General features: G+C 43.1%; 1 protein-coding gene across 1 annotated transcript in view; it reads right to left on the bottom strand.

Annotated features, from left to right (window-relative positions):
• LOC145404141 (trifunctional enzyme subunit alpha, mitochondrial-like) overlaps nt 1-17,521 on the bottom strand; it is a 49,138-nt gene that overhangs the window by 14,428 nt on the left and 17,189 nt on the right. Inside the window, exons 4-5 of the mRNA XM_080275770.1 lie at nt 15,505-15,627; nt 1,291-1,462 (exon numbers count right to left, since the gene is read on the bottom strand). Of these exons, the coding sequence (XP_080131896.1) occupies nt 1,291-1,462; nt 15,505-15,627 (295 nt within the window). The remainder of the gene's footprint in view (nt 1-1,290; nt 1,463-15,504; nt 15,628-17,521) is intronic.

Below are 17,521 nucleotides of genomic sequence, written 5' to 3'. Positions count from 1 at the left end.
CCCCAATCCAATCATGATTACAGTCACTCTGTTCTCTCTATTCCTATTCATCAGGCTTTCAAAATATTCTTTCCATCTGTTCCTTACTTCATCCCCATGGGTTAATAATCTACTGCTTACACCCTTCACACCTTCACATTACTTTCCATTGTCATTTTTACATTTCCACATCTCTTTCCATAATAACTTCCTATTTTCAGAGTAGTTTGCATTCACTTTTCTTCCAAGAACATCATTTACCACCTCCTCTTTCCTCTTCACTAGCCTCTTTATGTGCTTCTTGCTATCAATATACTCACTTCTTATTTCAATTGAACCCCTGCCCTATAACCACTTTAGCCACTTCTTCCTCTTTTCCTCCACTGCTCTTTTAATCTCTTCATCCCACCATGCTGTACCTTTCTTCCTTGTTGTTACACTTGCCACAACACACACCAGTTTAGCATTCCTAACTAAGCAATCCTTATATGTATTCCACAGGCTGTCCTGATCCATTTAATTCCAAGTCACTGATTCTAGCTCCCCTACTTTGGTCCTGTATTCATCTGCCATTTCTTTGATCCTCAGTTTCTTGACTTTCAGTTTTTCTCCCTGACTGCTCCTCTCTCTCCTGGTCCACCTCACTCCTCTCAACTTGATCTTGCATACCACAATCATATGATTTTACTGACCTCCACATTGCCCTCTCATGGGGGGGGAGGGGGGGACCAAGGATTAGATGGAGGGACAGAGTGGTGAGGTGTAAGAGAGAGGGGGGTGTGAGCTGGGAGCAGGGCAGTGAAATGGCGGGGGACAGGGCGACATGGAGGCGATTTGTTTCTGGCCACCCCTTACGGGATTAAGTTGTCTGGCAATAGATAGACATTATTCAATACAGACCATAGAGATGATAATATCAGTCCAACCACAACTCTTCTGATGACAATGCACTGAGGCCACTTGTTAAAGTATGAACTATGTAGAAAAAGCCGTAACATTTTGGAGTACACCCATGATTCATAATGAAAACATCCTGTATTACCTCTACGGTCCTTTTCCCTTAACTTGGTCAAGATTTTTGTCCCCGCAGATCTTACTGGACATAACTCAATGGGTGAATAAGACAGCACCGCTCTATCCTTTCCATAACATTTCTTTGTGATTAGCGTCATACTCTCGTGTTAATTTATTGTTGCAACTCAGTATCAGCCTAATGTTAATCTCTGGTTGCAACAGTGTATTCAAGATGAATGGATGATAATTTTACACCAAAGCAGAGTAAAAGGGGATACAGTGTTGTGGATAACATACCAACTTCATCAATCAGTGTGGCAGACCCAACAGGCCATCCAAAGGCGCGAGTGACCTTGTCCATGCGTTTGGGGTCCACACCCTCCTGCAGCAGCCTCATGGCCTGGTCCATCATTACTGCCAGAATCCTTGTGGTGTAGAACCCAGGACCATCACCAACCACAATAACAACCTGAAAAACCATGGTGATGAATGAGGTGGAGATGCAGCAAATAACAATAGCGTGAGGTGGGGAGAAGGCAGCCTGATGCTGTAGGGGAGCGTCATTGTTTCCATTTTTAAAGGCTCGAACATGCTTGAATGTGTCAGCTTTGGTCACCTAATGGCAGCTCTCCATGCTGCTTATCTCTAGCAGCCTCCCTATTCAGTCCCTTATCCCTGAGCTCATGCTCATCCCAGGTCTTTTTCGATATACCTCTCGCAACCCTAACCCCAGCATTAACACCTCTAACCTTCTGCACCCAACTGTCATCCCCCATCCTCTCCATATGCCCAAACCACCTCAATCTATCCCTCCTCACAACACCAATACACTCCAGTCCCATCCTACTTCATAACTCTTCCGCCCAAACCACCTCAATCTATCCCTCCTCACAACACCAATACACTCCAGTCCCATCCTACTTCATAACTCTTCCATCATAAATTTAGACCCCCCCAGGCCTTGCACTAAAGGGCGATATGGTAGAGATTAAATTGTGACCACACTTTCTGAGATTAAGGCATCTGGCTACAAAAAATGACACCATCACACCCTCACACATACATACATAATCATTACAGAAAATGACACCATCACACCCTCACACATAGTGTACATACATAATAATCATCACTACCTGCAAAATGGCACTGTTATATCCTCACACATACAGGCAGGACCCAATTTCTGGTGTCCCATTTTACAGTTTTCCAGTTTAACAATAATCCATTTTTAACACCTTGTTCCAATAAAGAATAAAAATATATAAATAAATAAATAAATAAAAATAATCACAGTAGGTGGGGACGCTCACCATCCACTCAATCCATGTAATGCTGCTCATGGATGGCTCCCCTTTCCTCTCTTCCTTCTTTCTTTCCTTCCTTCCTCTTATGTCTTTCTTTCCTTCTTTCCCCTTATGTCCTTCTTTCCTCCTCCTTTCCCCTTCCTTCTGTCTACAGGTGATTCTACACTCAGTGACAAGCAAAATGGTTTCCTGTACACCAGGAAACCATTTACTGTACTATGTTGGGTGGTAACCATATAATCAAACTATGGCACCTGGTGGTTTAGTGGGTAATTAACTCTGAGACTCCAATGACTATTTCAATCGTCATTTAAAATCCAACCTCTGAGATTCCGATGACATTTTTAATCTTCATTTTAAGAAACTTTTGTAAAGTATTCACCATAAATCGCATTTACGCATCAAAACAAAGAGGCTCGAGCATGATGTCACGGAATGGTTGCTCTGTGTGTGGCGGTACTGCACAGCTGGTCTGACTCATGGCTTTGTTTCTTTATAACTTTATTCTTGGTTAAAATTTTTCTACAGCAAGGTATAAAATTTTTGGTTTTTGCACAACTTCAGCTCGTCGCTTTGACTTTTTATTTTCTTTGTCGTCCTTTTATGAACATATTACAATAAAGTACAACTATTCAGCATCAAAATAACACCACAATCAGCATCCTATCATAAAAAGTGTATTTACACTAACCGATCAAAGAAAAACATCGCGAAGCGAATATGTGGCCGAGACTACAATAAAATTGTGCATCTTTTTCCTTTTGCTTTACTGCACAATGAAATGCAAAAATTACCATAATCTATATATCAATGTAAAGGTAATTTATTGTGTTTTTGCATGGTTTAAACCAAATTTACATTCCTTTACTCTTTATTTTTTGCCGAATATTTTGCTAAGGCAAGGTATAAAATTTTTGCTTTTCACCTAACGTCAATCGTCATTTTGACATTTTATTTTCTTAGTTCTTTTTTAGAACATACCAAGATAAAGTACAATTATGCAACTCTAAAATGACACCAGACCCAACATTCTATCATGAAAAGTGTACTTACACAGAGTGATCAAAGTAAAATATTGGGATGTGAATATGTGGGTCAGCGTGAGTGGCTGACTCCAGTACAGATATAATCTGCTTTGGCCTAGAAACCTGATAGGGTTAAGGTGCTCCAACCGGACTGAGCCTGTGTTGGATTGTATCCAAGAGGTAGTTGGGGTTTACTGTTCACATAATGCCACTCAGGGATGAGTGAGGCTGGTCACTCTCATCTTAAATGTCAAGACCAACTTGCCTAGCCCTGGGCTCTTACCCTCCTCTTGGGGCAACACAGGATTAGATGATGATGATGATGATGAATAAAAATAAAACAATAAAAAAGTGGAATGGGTATAAAAATACAGATATTACGGATGTCACAAACCCTAAATAGGTTGCACTGTAGCTTATTCGATCTGCTCGCTAAGAGATGAGCCTTAAGCTTTTGAAAGCTGGCAGCTGGTTGGTTGTCCTAGTTCATTTGTTATTAACAATGTTTTTAAATTATTTTTATTATAAGAGCCATAACAATAGTTTAATATGAGTCTGCCCAATTACATATTATACATAGTTATTTGCACAGATTAATTTAAAAACAGGGCCTTACAAAGTTTATCAGATGGCCTAGACACATGTGAAATTTTAAATTCTGAGGAAATCAAAACAGGTAAAGTTTTACAATTACTGTACCCTGATTTTTTCCCCATGTTTATCCCATGGACTGCGACATACATTGTGTAGGAGTGTCTCGTAAAGCTGTGACATATCTCTAAAGAACGAGATTTTCATCAACACACCACAAAGGTTCTACAAGGATCAGTGTGACACAAAATTTATGGGGTAGTAGGGTAACTTGCAGCTCTCATTTCCACTCCCTATCTTGAACCCAGTTGCTAAGTTGCACCAGCAACGATGACCTAAAAATACGCACTTCGTAATGCATTTTCCGCAATATTATCATCCCACGAAAGGCAGTCATGGGTCAAAATTGTTTAGAATAACGAAATCAAATGTAAGGTCAATAAGAGGTATTGGAACAGGAGCAGGGTGGTAAATAATGGGTATAAAAGTAGTGCCCTAAGCTCATACTGAAGTGTGCGGAGCGAGCTGGCAACCCACCTGGCGAGCAGGGAGACTGGCAAAAGCCTGTTTACAGCCTGTCTCGTCGGCCTCAATACAAATCATGGTTCTCTCTCTCTCTCTCTCAAAGCATAGTTTTCATGTTCCTGCCAGAAATGCAAATTCTGACAATTATTTCTCCAAAACTACACCAGTTTCAATAGGAAAAAAAATTTTGTGGGTAGCGGCACGATGTAACCTCCTAGCCACTGATATACATTTCATGGAAATCTGTAAGAGTGCCCAAAATTGACATTTTGCTGCATCACGGGGGATGTTTTGATGATCCCTTGCTGCACCCCACGGGTTAACCAAATTAAGGTAAATTAGGCCATTACTGGTAAATTATGTAAAATCTAACTTAGTAAAATATCAGACCTGCAATGAAAAATGACTGGTAGTCATGGGTGATGAAGCTGTATGCTACCATCACTTTTAAATATCCAGCAGTCCATACCTTGTCACAGCTCTGTTTTAAGTTGAAACTGGATATTCAAAAGTAAAAGGACAGAAAACTTACTGATGATGCAAAAGTACAAAGCATGATATAAATTGATGCAACAGCAAAACGCACTCCAGTAAATTTGAACATTACTTTGCTTAGTCAAGTGGGACATCCCACAAGCAGCCTATCCCCACCCCCCTCTCCATGTCTACCATTTTTCAAAATTCAGGGAATGTTATTTTTCACTGCACATCTGATGTTTTACTAGGTTAGATTATAAATAATTATGCAGTAATGACATAATTTACCTTAATTTGCCTAAATATTTGGAAAAATCAAAGTACTCGTAAAACTTTACATGTACTGTACATGTTTTGATTTCTCCTGAGAATTCAAAATTTCACACATATCTAGGCCATTTGATAAACTTTGTAAAGCCCCATTTTTAAATTAATCTATGCAAATAACTACAATATATATATTATTTTATTTGGGCAAACTTATCGTCAAACTGATATCACCATTACCATCATCCGGACCTCCTGTCCCACCCTAGGGCTGGGTGAGGAGTAGCAACGTTCAGACAGCCTAAATTTGTCCAATCCAGTGGGCCACGCTTTCATTTACTCATCATTCAACCCTCAAAATCCCAGTTCCATCAGATAGGACAAAAAAAATTTCACTACATTCTGTAGCTTCACACATATATCTATCTGAAGGAGCCAATCCGAACGCTGTCAAGTTAAAAAGAGGTGCCAAATCCCTGGCTATGCACTTCTCCACACAAAATTCACCCATCCAGCTTGGTCTACTGTCAATCTCTTAGCCTCACCAACTTCCATAACTCTCTTTCTCACATACTCATCCAACATACCACTCCACCTTCTTCTTGGCCTACCTCACCTCCTCACTCCTTCAAATTCACTCATATATACCTTTCTCTCCACTCTATTGTTATCCATTCTCTCCACATGACCATACTATCTCAATACACTCTCTTCGACCCTGGAGTCCAGAGACAACCTCGCAACTTTCATGTTATCACATTTTTCCGTATACTATCCACTCTCTGCACTCCACATACATTCCTCAGCAGTCCCATTTCCACTACTCTTACCCCTGACTTTTCGTTTTCATGCCACACCATAGTCTCACATCCGTATGTTAAAGTTGACAGCCTCGTGCAGCTGCAGCATTTAAGCCTCTGTTTCTTATCAAGGCCTTCATAGCACCAGCTACTTTCCTTCCTTGTGTCACCCTACTATCCACTTTTTTTGAACATTTTCCTCTCTTTTCTATTACTGTACCAAGGTATCTGAACTCTCTCACCAATTCCAGTCTCTCTCCATTCACTGTAACAACACACTGGGGGCCACCTTCTCTCTCCATAATCATCACTTTACTCTTTTCTACATTTACTCTCAAGGCACAACACTCACAGACATCAGCAAAACTCTGCACTAGCCTACCGAGTTCTTGTCTGGTATTTGCAAGTAGCACTGCATCATCAGCATTCAACAAATCTGAGATATTCCATCCATCACCATTCAATACCAACGCCATCCCTTTCTCCATTAAGCGTGTTTTAACTTCTCTCATCACCTTATCCATATATATACTGAACAACCATGGGGACATTACGCAACCTTGTCGAACGCCTACACAAATCTGGAACCATTCACTTAGATGCTCATTTACCCTTACACATGCCTCACTTCCATCATAAAAACTCTTGACAGCACCTAGCAGCTTACCATCCACACCTTACATGCACAAAACCTTCCACACTCCTTCTCTGTCTACTTTGTCGTATGCATTTTCCAGATCCATAATGCCATAAACACATTATTGTCCTTTTCACAAGCCTTCTCCACTACCTGTCTCACTGCAAATATTTGATCCATACATCCTCTGCCACTCCTACAGCCACCCTGTTCATCACTCACTAAGACTTCTGATATCTCTCTTACATTCTCTAAAATAATTCTTCCATATACCTTCCCTACCACACTCAATAAACTTATGCCACGAGAATTCTTGCACTCGCTTCGCTCACCTTTATTTTTGTACAGGGATACAATCACAGCCTTCTTCCACTCTACCGGCACAGTTTCACTCATCCATGCCTTCTTACATATCTCCAACAATTACTTCATTCCACTCTCCCCATTACACTTAATCATCTCAGCATACATCTCATCAATTCTTTTAATAAAAATAATTGAAAATACAGGACATCATTCACAACAAATGCACTTGGACAACCAATCAGCTGCAAGTTTTCAAAAGCTTAAGGCCATTCTCTTCACAGAGTAGATCGAATAAGCTATAGGACTGTCTCTATCTTGACATTGTTGTTGTTGCTCATCAACTCCAGTCTGTCTGGCTAGGCAGACCAATCAACCACAAGTAAGCAACTTCCCCTGCAGGGCCATCCCATGCTGTGTGGTAAAGATATGCTATCAGCAGTGAATTATTAATGTGGTCCAATACTACCACCAAGATCCCCATTACATACAGCCTGGACTCATCACCATGGCCCAATACTGTTGTCAGCTGAGGGGGTTTTCAGGCACCTCTCTCTTACCAATTTATTTTGGTTATTACACTTCAGTACTCTCTCATGCTGCTTTTATCTTCTTTGTATTCATGCAGATTACATAAATAACCTACAAAAATATATCAATGTCCCAGACACAGAAGTCAGCTGGTTAAGAGGAGGTGCCAGACAGCCTCCTTAACCAATCAGAATATGAACTCAGTAATCTGCAGACTCAAGTTCCCCTTCACCTGTAGTCTGCTATCTTCTTTTTTCTGGGGCTGGGAGAGTACTGAGGGACACTTCTATACAATCAATAACAAAGAAAGGTCAGTAAAATAAACTGGTAAAACAAAGGAGACAGACACGAATGTAGCCAAATTCAAACAGCACGCTCTGTGAAACTGGCCACGCATCATTCAAGCATTCTGAATCCCGGCTCTACCTTATAAACAAAGCTATCCATACTCTCTCTCTCTCTCTGTAGATGCACTTGACAGTCAAATGGTAGTAGTAGTAGTAGTAGTAGTAGCAGCTGTTTCCTAGGCAGTCTGGTCGAACAGCCCTGAGTCTCTAACAATGAACATGACCGAAACTGGACTTTCCCACAGAGCTCTCAAGGAATTAATGTTGTGTTGTTGGCACGGACAATTGTGTGCAATGCAGTCTTCCATAATAGTATGGGGTGCTACGTTGCAACCTGAAAAGGCATCAGTGACAAAGTCATCCAGCCTCTTCTAATAACTCAAGAGGGATGGATGATGCCCACATCTCAGCCTGACCAGGTGGACCCTGTCCTCACGAGGGAGGTAGAATTCAGAAGAGTGGTTATCAAGAGTTCATGCATGTAGCTGTATGTCAAGTGACTGAATGGAGTGGCGAGTGATCTGAGCATGGATATTCTTCTGGAAGCTGGTTTGAAGAAGGTGAGGGTGGAGAGATGACAGTATTTGTGAATGATATCATGTGCTGGGAGTTGTTTTGATGTTCCCTGGTGTGTGTGGATGTGCTGCCATGTAGTATAATGGATGGTGTGGGTTTGTGGAGGCTGCAGCAAGAATCTGTGTGCCTCTCATGTCTAGATGATCCTTGACTTTAAGGACTTTGGTTTCTTGGTGTAGGTGGTCTGTAGGTGTAGTAGCTGTGCAGCCTGTGATTATTTTTAGGGCCTTGTTCTCTATGGTCTGTAGAGTGTTGTAGTGTGTTGTAGTGATATTAGAAGCCCAAGCAGGGCTTGCGTAATTCATCACCGAACATACAGTATACACTGTTTGTATACTGCAGTGGTGGTTTCTTTGTTGTGTCCAAATGTTGTATGGGCAAGTGACCTTAATGCATTGAGTCTCGGTGTTATTTTTAAATGTTTGTGATGTGTTGTTTAAATGACACTGATGCACTGTATGTTACACCAAGGAGTGAGTGAGTGAGTTTGTATTGTATGTTACTACCTTCACCAAGTGTGTGTGTGTGTGTGTGTGTGTGTGTGTGTGTGTGGTAGGGAAGTGTTGTTTATGGTGACATGTGGAATGTGACTACTGTATATTCTGCTGTCCAGTGTGTGAGAAGTGTCATTGTAGATTTGGCTGGGGCTATTATGAGTCCGTTCATGGTGAACCATTTGCGAAGTGAGTTGAGGTAAGGTTGGAGGATGTGTGCAGCTGTGTTTGCGATTTGGTGTGTACATATAAGTGTTATGTCGTCTATAGGAAGCAATATGTATTTGTGGTGTGTAGGTATGTTGTGAATGTATAGGTTAAAGAGTGTAGGGGACAAAACAGATCCTTGGGGGATGCTGTTTGTCAAGTTTCTGATGTTCAATGACTGACCGGCAAATATTACATATGCATATCTGCCTGCTAAATAATTTGCCAGCCAACTTTTTGTGTTATTGCACTTGTTTGCGCTGAATATTTTGTTTATGAGGCTGTGGCAGGGGATGGCATCAAAAGCTTTACTAATGTTTAGTGTGACTAGGAGTATTCTGTTTGGTGGTCTAGATGAATTGATGCCATCAAAAACTCTTTGTGTAAGGTCTGTAAGAAGAGTGTTTGTGGAGTGTGGAGGCCTAAAACCATGTTGTGATGGGGCTAGGGGGATGTAAGGCTAACTAACTGTAATAACAGTCGTTCAGTGACTTTGGAGGGGGAGCAGAGGACTGTGATGGGGCGATGTGAGGAAGGTAACATTGGGTCTTTGTTGGGTTTGGGAATGGTGATGTTAGTACCAAGCTTCCAGATGTTGGGTATTATGCTGTGTGAGTAGCTGTAGTTTGATATGTTGGTTAATGCTCGAATGCCTTGTGGTCCTAGGTGTTTAAGGTGTATGTTGCTTATGTTGTCTGGGCCATAGGCAGATGCATGCTTAAGGTTGCTCACGATGTGCTTCACCTGGCTTTAAGTGAATGGTGCGAAGTCTGGGTCTGTGGGGAACTGTCTCTTGCATCGGATGACATGTTGGTTTAGGTGGCTGACATGTGAAAAGTGACTGATGAGAGTGTTAGCTTGTTGTTTGTTTGAGGGTATGGTGTCTGTTGTTGTGATGGCAACGTGTGATTGTGTGGTGTTTCTGTTAGAGTGTGATGCTGTCTAGTGTTTTGTAGAGTTTGCTGGCGTTTGTTTTGTGATCAAGTGTTAGGAGATAATTATTCCAATTTAGTGTTTGCTGCTCTGATATTTTATTGTTTATATGTGTGTTGAGTTCTTGTATTTGTTATACAGTGTCTTGTGTATGGGGTGTTGGGGAGTGTTGTAGTGTGTCGCGTTGACTGATGAGGCCTTGAATTTCTAGTATGAAGTTAGGCTTGTGTCTCTTCTGTGGCCTCAGGGATGTGTCTTTTGTCTGCGTTATGAATAATTGTATTGAAAGTGTGCACAGCAGTGTTGATGTTTGTGAACTGAGTAATCTGTTTAATGTTTCAAAGTGTTGTTCTACGTCAGTTGTGAAGGTCTCCCAGCTGGCTCTCTTATAATTAGTGTATGTATGTCTGTGGCCAACTGGGTTGATTCTGGTTTTGGTAGTGATGACGACTGGGAGGTGGTCAGAGCTAAGGTTTTGACTGCTCTCCAAGATGTTGTAGGGGCGAGGTTTGGGGAGCAGAAGGTGATGTCTGGGGATGATGGGAGGAAGAGGGCTTGGTGTGGGATATGGGTATGTTGATGGAGACTGCTGAGAATGAAAAGATTATCTGTTTGGGATTGCAGTACCAGCCCTCTGTCTGTGTCAGGCTTGTTGACATGCCAGGCCGATGCTTTGGCACTGAAATCATCACCCAGGACGATGTTGAGTATGTTAGTGATGTGTGGTGTATTTGATGAAAGTAATTGGGTGGTACCGTGGGGGATGATTGGGGGGAATGTATGAATTGGCGACTTATGTGTGATTTGCTGCCGGTGCATATTTTAATTGACTGTATTTCTGTTGTGGTGTCATGTGCAGGGAGAAGTGATTTTGTGAGTGCACCAGTATTTGAAAAGTTGACAGATTGGTGTACCAGGGTGATGAGTCCATCGCCACCGCCGTTGGCCCAGTCTTGTCTGATGGTGGTGAAATTATGAAATTAGGTGTTATTTATGTTCTGCATGGTTTTGTTTCTTGTAAGATGGCAATGTGTATGTTTTTTTTGTTTGATGAATTGTGAGAGTTCTTTTTTCTTGGTGTTTATGCCATCTATGTTTATTTGAAGAATGTTAATGTTGTGTGTACGATGTGTGTTGGGTGCTGCAGCACAGGGGGGAGGTAGGGTGTGGGAGGAGGAGAAGTGGTAGAAGACTGCGATTAACATAAGGGTTGGGGTGGATTAGATTTGGATGGAATGGGAGGGGTTGGGGATTGGATGGTGTGGTAACGATTGATGGGTTAGGCTGAGGAGGTGTGAAGGAAGTAGGAGAGTGGCTGGTGGTGGGGTTTGAAGGTGAAGGGAAGGAGCATAAGGAGCAGGTCCAGGTGTTTGTGTATTGTTCTTTGGATGCAAGTGTTGTGCAGGTGAAATGGGTCCACTTCTTGCAAGAACTGCACTGAACTGAACTCGTTGTCTGTCCACTCAAAGTGATGGGTTTTGAGCATGTTGGACATAAGTATTTCTTGATGGGTGTGGACTGGTCTCAATGTCACTGGCTAGAAGAAGTCTTTGAGAAATGACTGCCAGGAGAGTCATTTCTCAGTGTAGAAAAAACAGTGTTGTTGTGTGTGTTGTGTTGAGAGATGTGGTACTTGCCCAGGCAACCAAAGTTGCTCCCAGGTTCTCGGGACCCGTGATGGGCAGGGGGGTCTGCGGTGGTTTGGCCCCCATGCTGTCCTCCTCCTCCACCTCTTCAACAGCCTCTTGGGGGTGGACCCACGAAAAGATGCCACCGCTCCAGGTCCTGGTTAACTGCACAGGTTTGATCCCCAAGAGGTGAGTGGAGGTTTTCAATCTGGTAACAAGATCAAGAGAAGTTGGCTGGCCATCTACCCTTTTATGTACTGGACTATACCTGAGGCACCATAGGATTGGCTTATTACCATTCTTAGAAGATGCAGCTCATGTGGAGGTGAGTGATATGTAGGAGGACTGCTGGGCCTTGGAAGCAGGCTGCAAAGCCTATGCCGTGTCGGACACATTAAAAGAAAGAAAGAAAAAAAAAAAAGTAACATCCTCATCATCGTCATCATCACCATTCATCCTCATCATCCTGGTCTTCTTTCCCACCTACAAATGGGGTGCAGCAGGGTTCAGAGAGCATTCTGCCACACAACAAAACATCTAAGTTCCATGGAAACTGAGCACTTTGAACTCCTGTACCAGAGTGCAAACCTTCAACCCAGGGACAATCTTTATCTATCTATCTACTGCCAGACATCTTAATCCTGTAAGTGGTGGCCACAAACAAATCGCCTCAATGTCGCCCTGTCCCCCGCTATTTCACTGTCCTGCTCCCAGCTCACACCCCCTTCTCTCTCGTATACCTCTCCATTCCATCCCTCCATCTCATCCTTGGCCTCCCCCTGCCTCTCCCCCTTTCCACCTCACTCACATACACTCTCCTTGTCAGTCTCTCACTCTCCATCCTCACCACATGGACAAACCACCTCCATGTGTTTCTCCTTACGTTTCCTATCACATCCACATCCACACCACAAATGCTCCTTCGCTTCCTCATTTGTCAGTCTCTCTCTCCATGTGACTCCAAAGGATCCTCTTAAATAACTCATTTCCACTGCTCTCAATCTTGACTTGTGTCCCTCCAACAACGGCCAAGCTTCACTTCCATACATTAGAGTTGGTATCACAATACTGTCATTCTGCAACTTTATCACCTCCATGCTCGCTTCCCTGTTTCTCATCACTGCATTCAAGGAATCAGCAACCTTTCTTCCTTGTTGCACCCTTTCAAGCACTTCACCCTCTAAACTTCCATCCTTACTCATCATACTACCCAAGTACCTAAAAGCACACACATTTTCCATTTCCTCCTCATCCAACCTCTCTGTACATTCACTGACTTCATTTCTCTCGAAGACCATCACTTTACTCTTCCCTACATTCACCTTTATATTCCATTTCTTAAGTAGGATTGGATGAAGGATGGATGGATGCACACTCTCCCAAACTCACCCACCAAGCCTTGCAAATCCCCTTCATCTTCACTTAACAACACAGTATCATCTGCAAACAACAGTACAGGGAGTTTCCAAACATTACCCTCTCTCATTAGGGCTGCTCCAACGTCCATTGCGCTAACTTGTATCTCTTTTATAACCCCATCCATATACAGACTAAACAACCATGGAGACATAACACATCCCTGTTTCAATCCAACCTTCTAACAGAAAAATTCATTCAGTTCACTATCCACATGCACTGCAGCCTTAGCACCCTCATACATACTCTTCATGACATTCAGCAACTTTCAATTTACTCCACATATTCTTAATACTTTCAACAATCCTTGTCTATCCACTCTGTCATATGCTTTCTCCAAATCCATGAAGGCCACATACAACTTCTTTCCCTTCTCTAGAAACTCTTCCACAAGATCTAAGAATATCTGATCTAAACAACTTCCTGCCTTCCTAAAACCTCCCTGTTCTTCTCCAACTAATTCTTCTGTTACTTCCCAAATTCTATCAATGAGTATCCTACTACATACTTTTCCTAGTACAAAAAGAATACAAATGCCCCTATGATTGTCACACACTTCTTTTTCCCCTTTTCCTTCATACAGGGGAATAATTATACTCGACGTCCAATCCTCGGGTACTCTACCTTCCTCCCAGGCCAATCTCCACATCTTCCACATCCATTTAACTACAGTACCCTTGCATCCACTACGGTATTTTTGTCAGACAGTACTACCGTATTGGACTAATTCCGTACTGGACAAACAACAGATCTTGTAGGAAAAATGAATAATGTCAGACAAGCCTTGAAGAAGTCCCCCCAAAATTCAACTTAACTAACATTTTGACACAACTAAGATTTTACCAACCTTTAAGGTGAGTGGTGATGGGCTTGGGGGGGAAGGGACAGGGGTTTCAGAGGCTGTAGGAAGTCCTACTGACCCTCTGGAGGGTGGCCCTCAGGATCCTGAGGAGGCCTCTCTGCCTGAACCTCCCTCATAGTCACACACTGACACATCATCGTCTTCATCATCAGGGGGAAGTGCAATACTGCAATTTGACTGGCACACGTCACGAGTCACGAGGAAGACGTACTGGACTGGCACGCAGTACTAGGGAAACGTTCCTCAATGTTGGCCATCTTCCTGCGCATGCGCGGGTAGTAGTACTGAAGGCAGCACATCGGTACTAGAGAAGAACTCCGCGGACTTGGCCCACTTTGCATGGCCAATCCGTACTAGCCCAGCAAATCCGTACTACAGTAATAAATTATTTAATTTTTTTGCCAACCGTACTGGATGAGAATAGTACTGGACAAACGCGTACTGGACGCGAGGGTACTGTACTCTCTCTCCCCCATGCTTCAGCATTTCACCACACACTCCATCAATTCCTGGGGCTTTCCCCACTTTGGCTTTCTTCAATGCTTCCACAACTTCCATCCTACTGATTTCTTCCCCTCTTCTCACATCCCTCCTTCTCTCAGCCATTCCCCAGCCACTTATACTCGTATTACTTTCATTCTCTATGTTCAACAATTCCTTAAAGTGTTCTCTCCATCTGCTCACTTTTTCTCCCTTCTCCATGAGTAATATACCACTCTTATCTTTCACTCCCCGACTAACTTCTTTGATGCCCTGTCTAACTCTCTTTACCACTTTCCAGAACATTTTTTTACATTCCCTCCACTTTACACTCAAATTCCTTCCAAATTTCTCATCCACTCTCTTCTTACTCTCTCTTACTAATCTTTTCACCTCTCTCTTTGTTTCTATGTATAATTCTCTCTTCCGTCTCTCAACTTCTTCCACACCTGTTTCTCATCCACTCATTATATGCTTTCTTCTTCTATGCCACAGCCTGTTACCTCTTCATTCCACCATGCTGTTCCTAGCATCCCCTTTTGTCTTCTCTTCACCCCACACCCCACCTCACATGCTGCACAGATTCCTTCTGTGAATATAAAGCACATACCTTCTACATCCCCCACCTGCTCCAATCCATATTTACCCAATCACTCCTCCACTTCTCTCTTATGTTCTGCCTTTTTTCCATCCTCCTGTAACATTTCCACCCTCCTTGTATGACCAACTATCTCGTGTCCTTCCCTTCTATTCCTCCATTTCATTTGGACCTTGATTCTCACCACCACTCAGAAAGTCCACTCCCCAACCTCTATATGCTCTTGCATCCATTACACACCATCTCATCCTTTCATCCACACACACATAATTAATCAATGCCTTCCATTTATTCAGTTCACCACCCACGCTTCTCATCACTCGCCACGTATACCTGTGGATCATCTTTATATATTCTTGCCATTTCCAAAATATTTATTCTTCTTAAGCAATATTTTCACACTGGAGGCTGCCTCATGAGGACATTTCTACTAGTTTATGATGGAAAATATGTGGCATAATCATTATAATAGCCGTGTTGCTCTCTCTCTCTCTCTCTCTCTCTCACCTTGCCCTGCTTGAGTCCAACATCTACAGCCTTAGCAGTGGTGTCCTTTGAGGTCTGAGGTGTGGCAATAATCTCCAGGAGCTGCATCTTGTCCACGGGGGAGAAATAGTGCATCCCAATTACCTGTTGTGGTAAAGAAAATGACAATAATAATAACATGCCGGCCAAAGTACCACTGATGCCATATTCATTGTTCGACAGCTTCAGGAAAAATACACAGGAAAGAAAAGGGATCTCATTTCATTTCATTTATAAAGATTCCAACATGCTGGAACGCATCAGCCTTGATCACCTAATGGTGGCTCTCCATGTTGCTTATCTCTGGCAGCCTCCCTATTCAGTCCCTTATCCCTGAGGTCACACACCATGACCTTGTCCCAGGTCTGTTTCGGTCTGCCTATCACAACCCTACTAGCCCTATCATTCACACTTCTCACTTTCTGCATCCAATTGTCATTCCCCATCCTCTCCACAAGCCCAAACCATCTCAGTCTGCCTTTCATCACAACACCAATGCACTACAGTCTCATCCTTCCTCTTAACTCTTCCATCGTAAACCCAGCCCAACCCCAGGCCACGCATTCAAGGACGCACTGCACATCCACCTAATCACTGTCATTTCTGTACATTTGAGCCTGTGAATATTCACTTCCTTTACTGCCCAGGTCTCACTACCATACAGCAATACAATCCTATCACATGCTGCATACAAAAATCCCTTAGCACAGAGGGAGAGCCCTCTCAATGTCAGGAGTGACAACAGTTCCCTGAACTCCTTCCAACCACTCCTCACTCTAGCCACAGAGCTAGCTCCAGTTCTACCTCCAGCACATAACATGTCTCCGAAGTAAAAAAAACTTTTTCCACACACTTGAAAGACTCACCAGCAAGATCAATCCTTTCACACCCAACAATCTCCACATGCTCTCACCGACACAACACACACAAAATCAGCACTATCTCACAGTCTACCTCTAGTACCACTACATCTCCTATGCACCCACTTATCACAAACACTGCACGAGATGAAATTACTTCCCATGCCTTTGTGATAAACCGCAGATGGCGACACTTCTTCTTCTCTGACAGTACTGCCACCAACCTGATACCATCACCTTTGTTTTATCTGCACTTACTCTCACGCCCTTGTGTCCCATACTATCTCTCCACTTTCTAAATCTTTCCTATGCCTCCCTTTCATGCTCTGCAATCAACACCAAATCATCAGAATACAACATCTCCCACAAGGGCCCATCTCTGAAGTCATGTGAGAGGGTTTCCAGCACCATGATAAACAATAAGGCACTCAAGACTGACTCCTGATGCATACCAACATTCATGGACAACTCATCACTCAAATTTCCATTCACTCACCTGGGTTCAAGCACCCAAATACATAGCCATAACCACTATATATAACCAGCCACTCCTCAATCCCAAGCTTTCTCATTGCCCACTGTACCACCACCTCCCTAAGGACTATTTCAAAAGCCTTCTCCAAATCAACATTATTACTATTAACATTTGTTTCATTTATAAAGACTCCACCATGCTTGCAGGCATCAGCCTTTGTCACCTAACAATGGCTCTCCATGCTGCTCAATCTCTGGCAGCGTCCCTATGCAGTCCCTTATCCCTGAGGTGAAACACTATGACCATGTCAAAGGTCCTTCTTTTTCTGCCTTGCGCAACCCTGCCCTCGACGTTCACATCTCTCACCTTCCGCACCCAACTGTCATCTTTAATCCTCTCAACATGCTGCTGCTTCCACCTAATGGAGAGCGGCCCAAATCTTGGAGTAATACCCCAGGAGGCTGCCTTATCACTGGGTGTACAATGGCGGGGCAGCTACAGTCCTATGGCACGCTTGGAGGATGTCCCTGTTGATGCCCTGGCAAGGTGCCCCGAGGCCACTGCCACAGACACTGGTCATGGCTGGTGGGCTTTGGGTCCCTGATCCTCTGCCTGGACTTGGAACTGTTCAGGCAAGCAGGGCCTGTGGTCCGTCTCCTCCTCT

This window comes from Coenobita brevimanus, chromosome 62, assembly GCF_032717465.1.
Source record: "Coenobita brevimanus isolate Jiangsu-jjx chromosome 62, ASM3271746v2, whole genome shotgun sequence".
Classification (NCBI taxonomy): Eukaryota; Metazoa; Arthropoda; class Malacostraca; order Decapoda; family Coenobitidae; genus Coenobita; species Coenobita brevimanus.
Note: the sequence above shows the minus strand (reverse complement) of the source record. Positions and strands in the feature narration are given on the sequence as shown.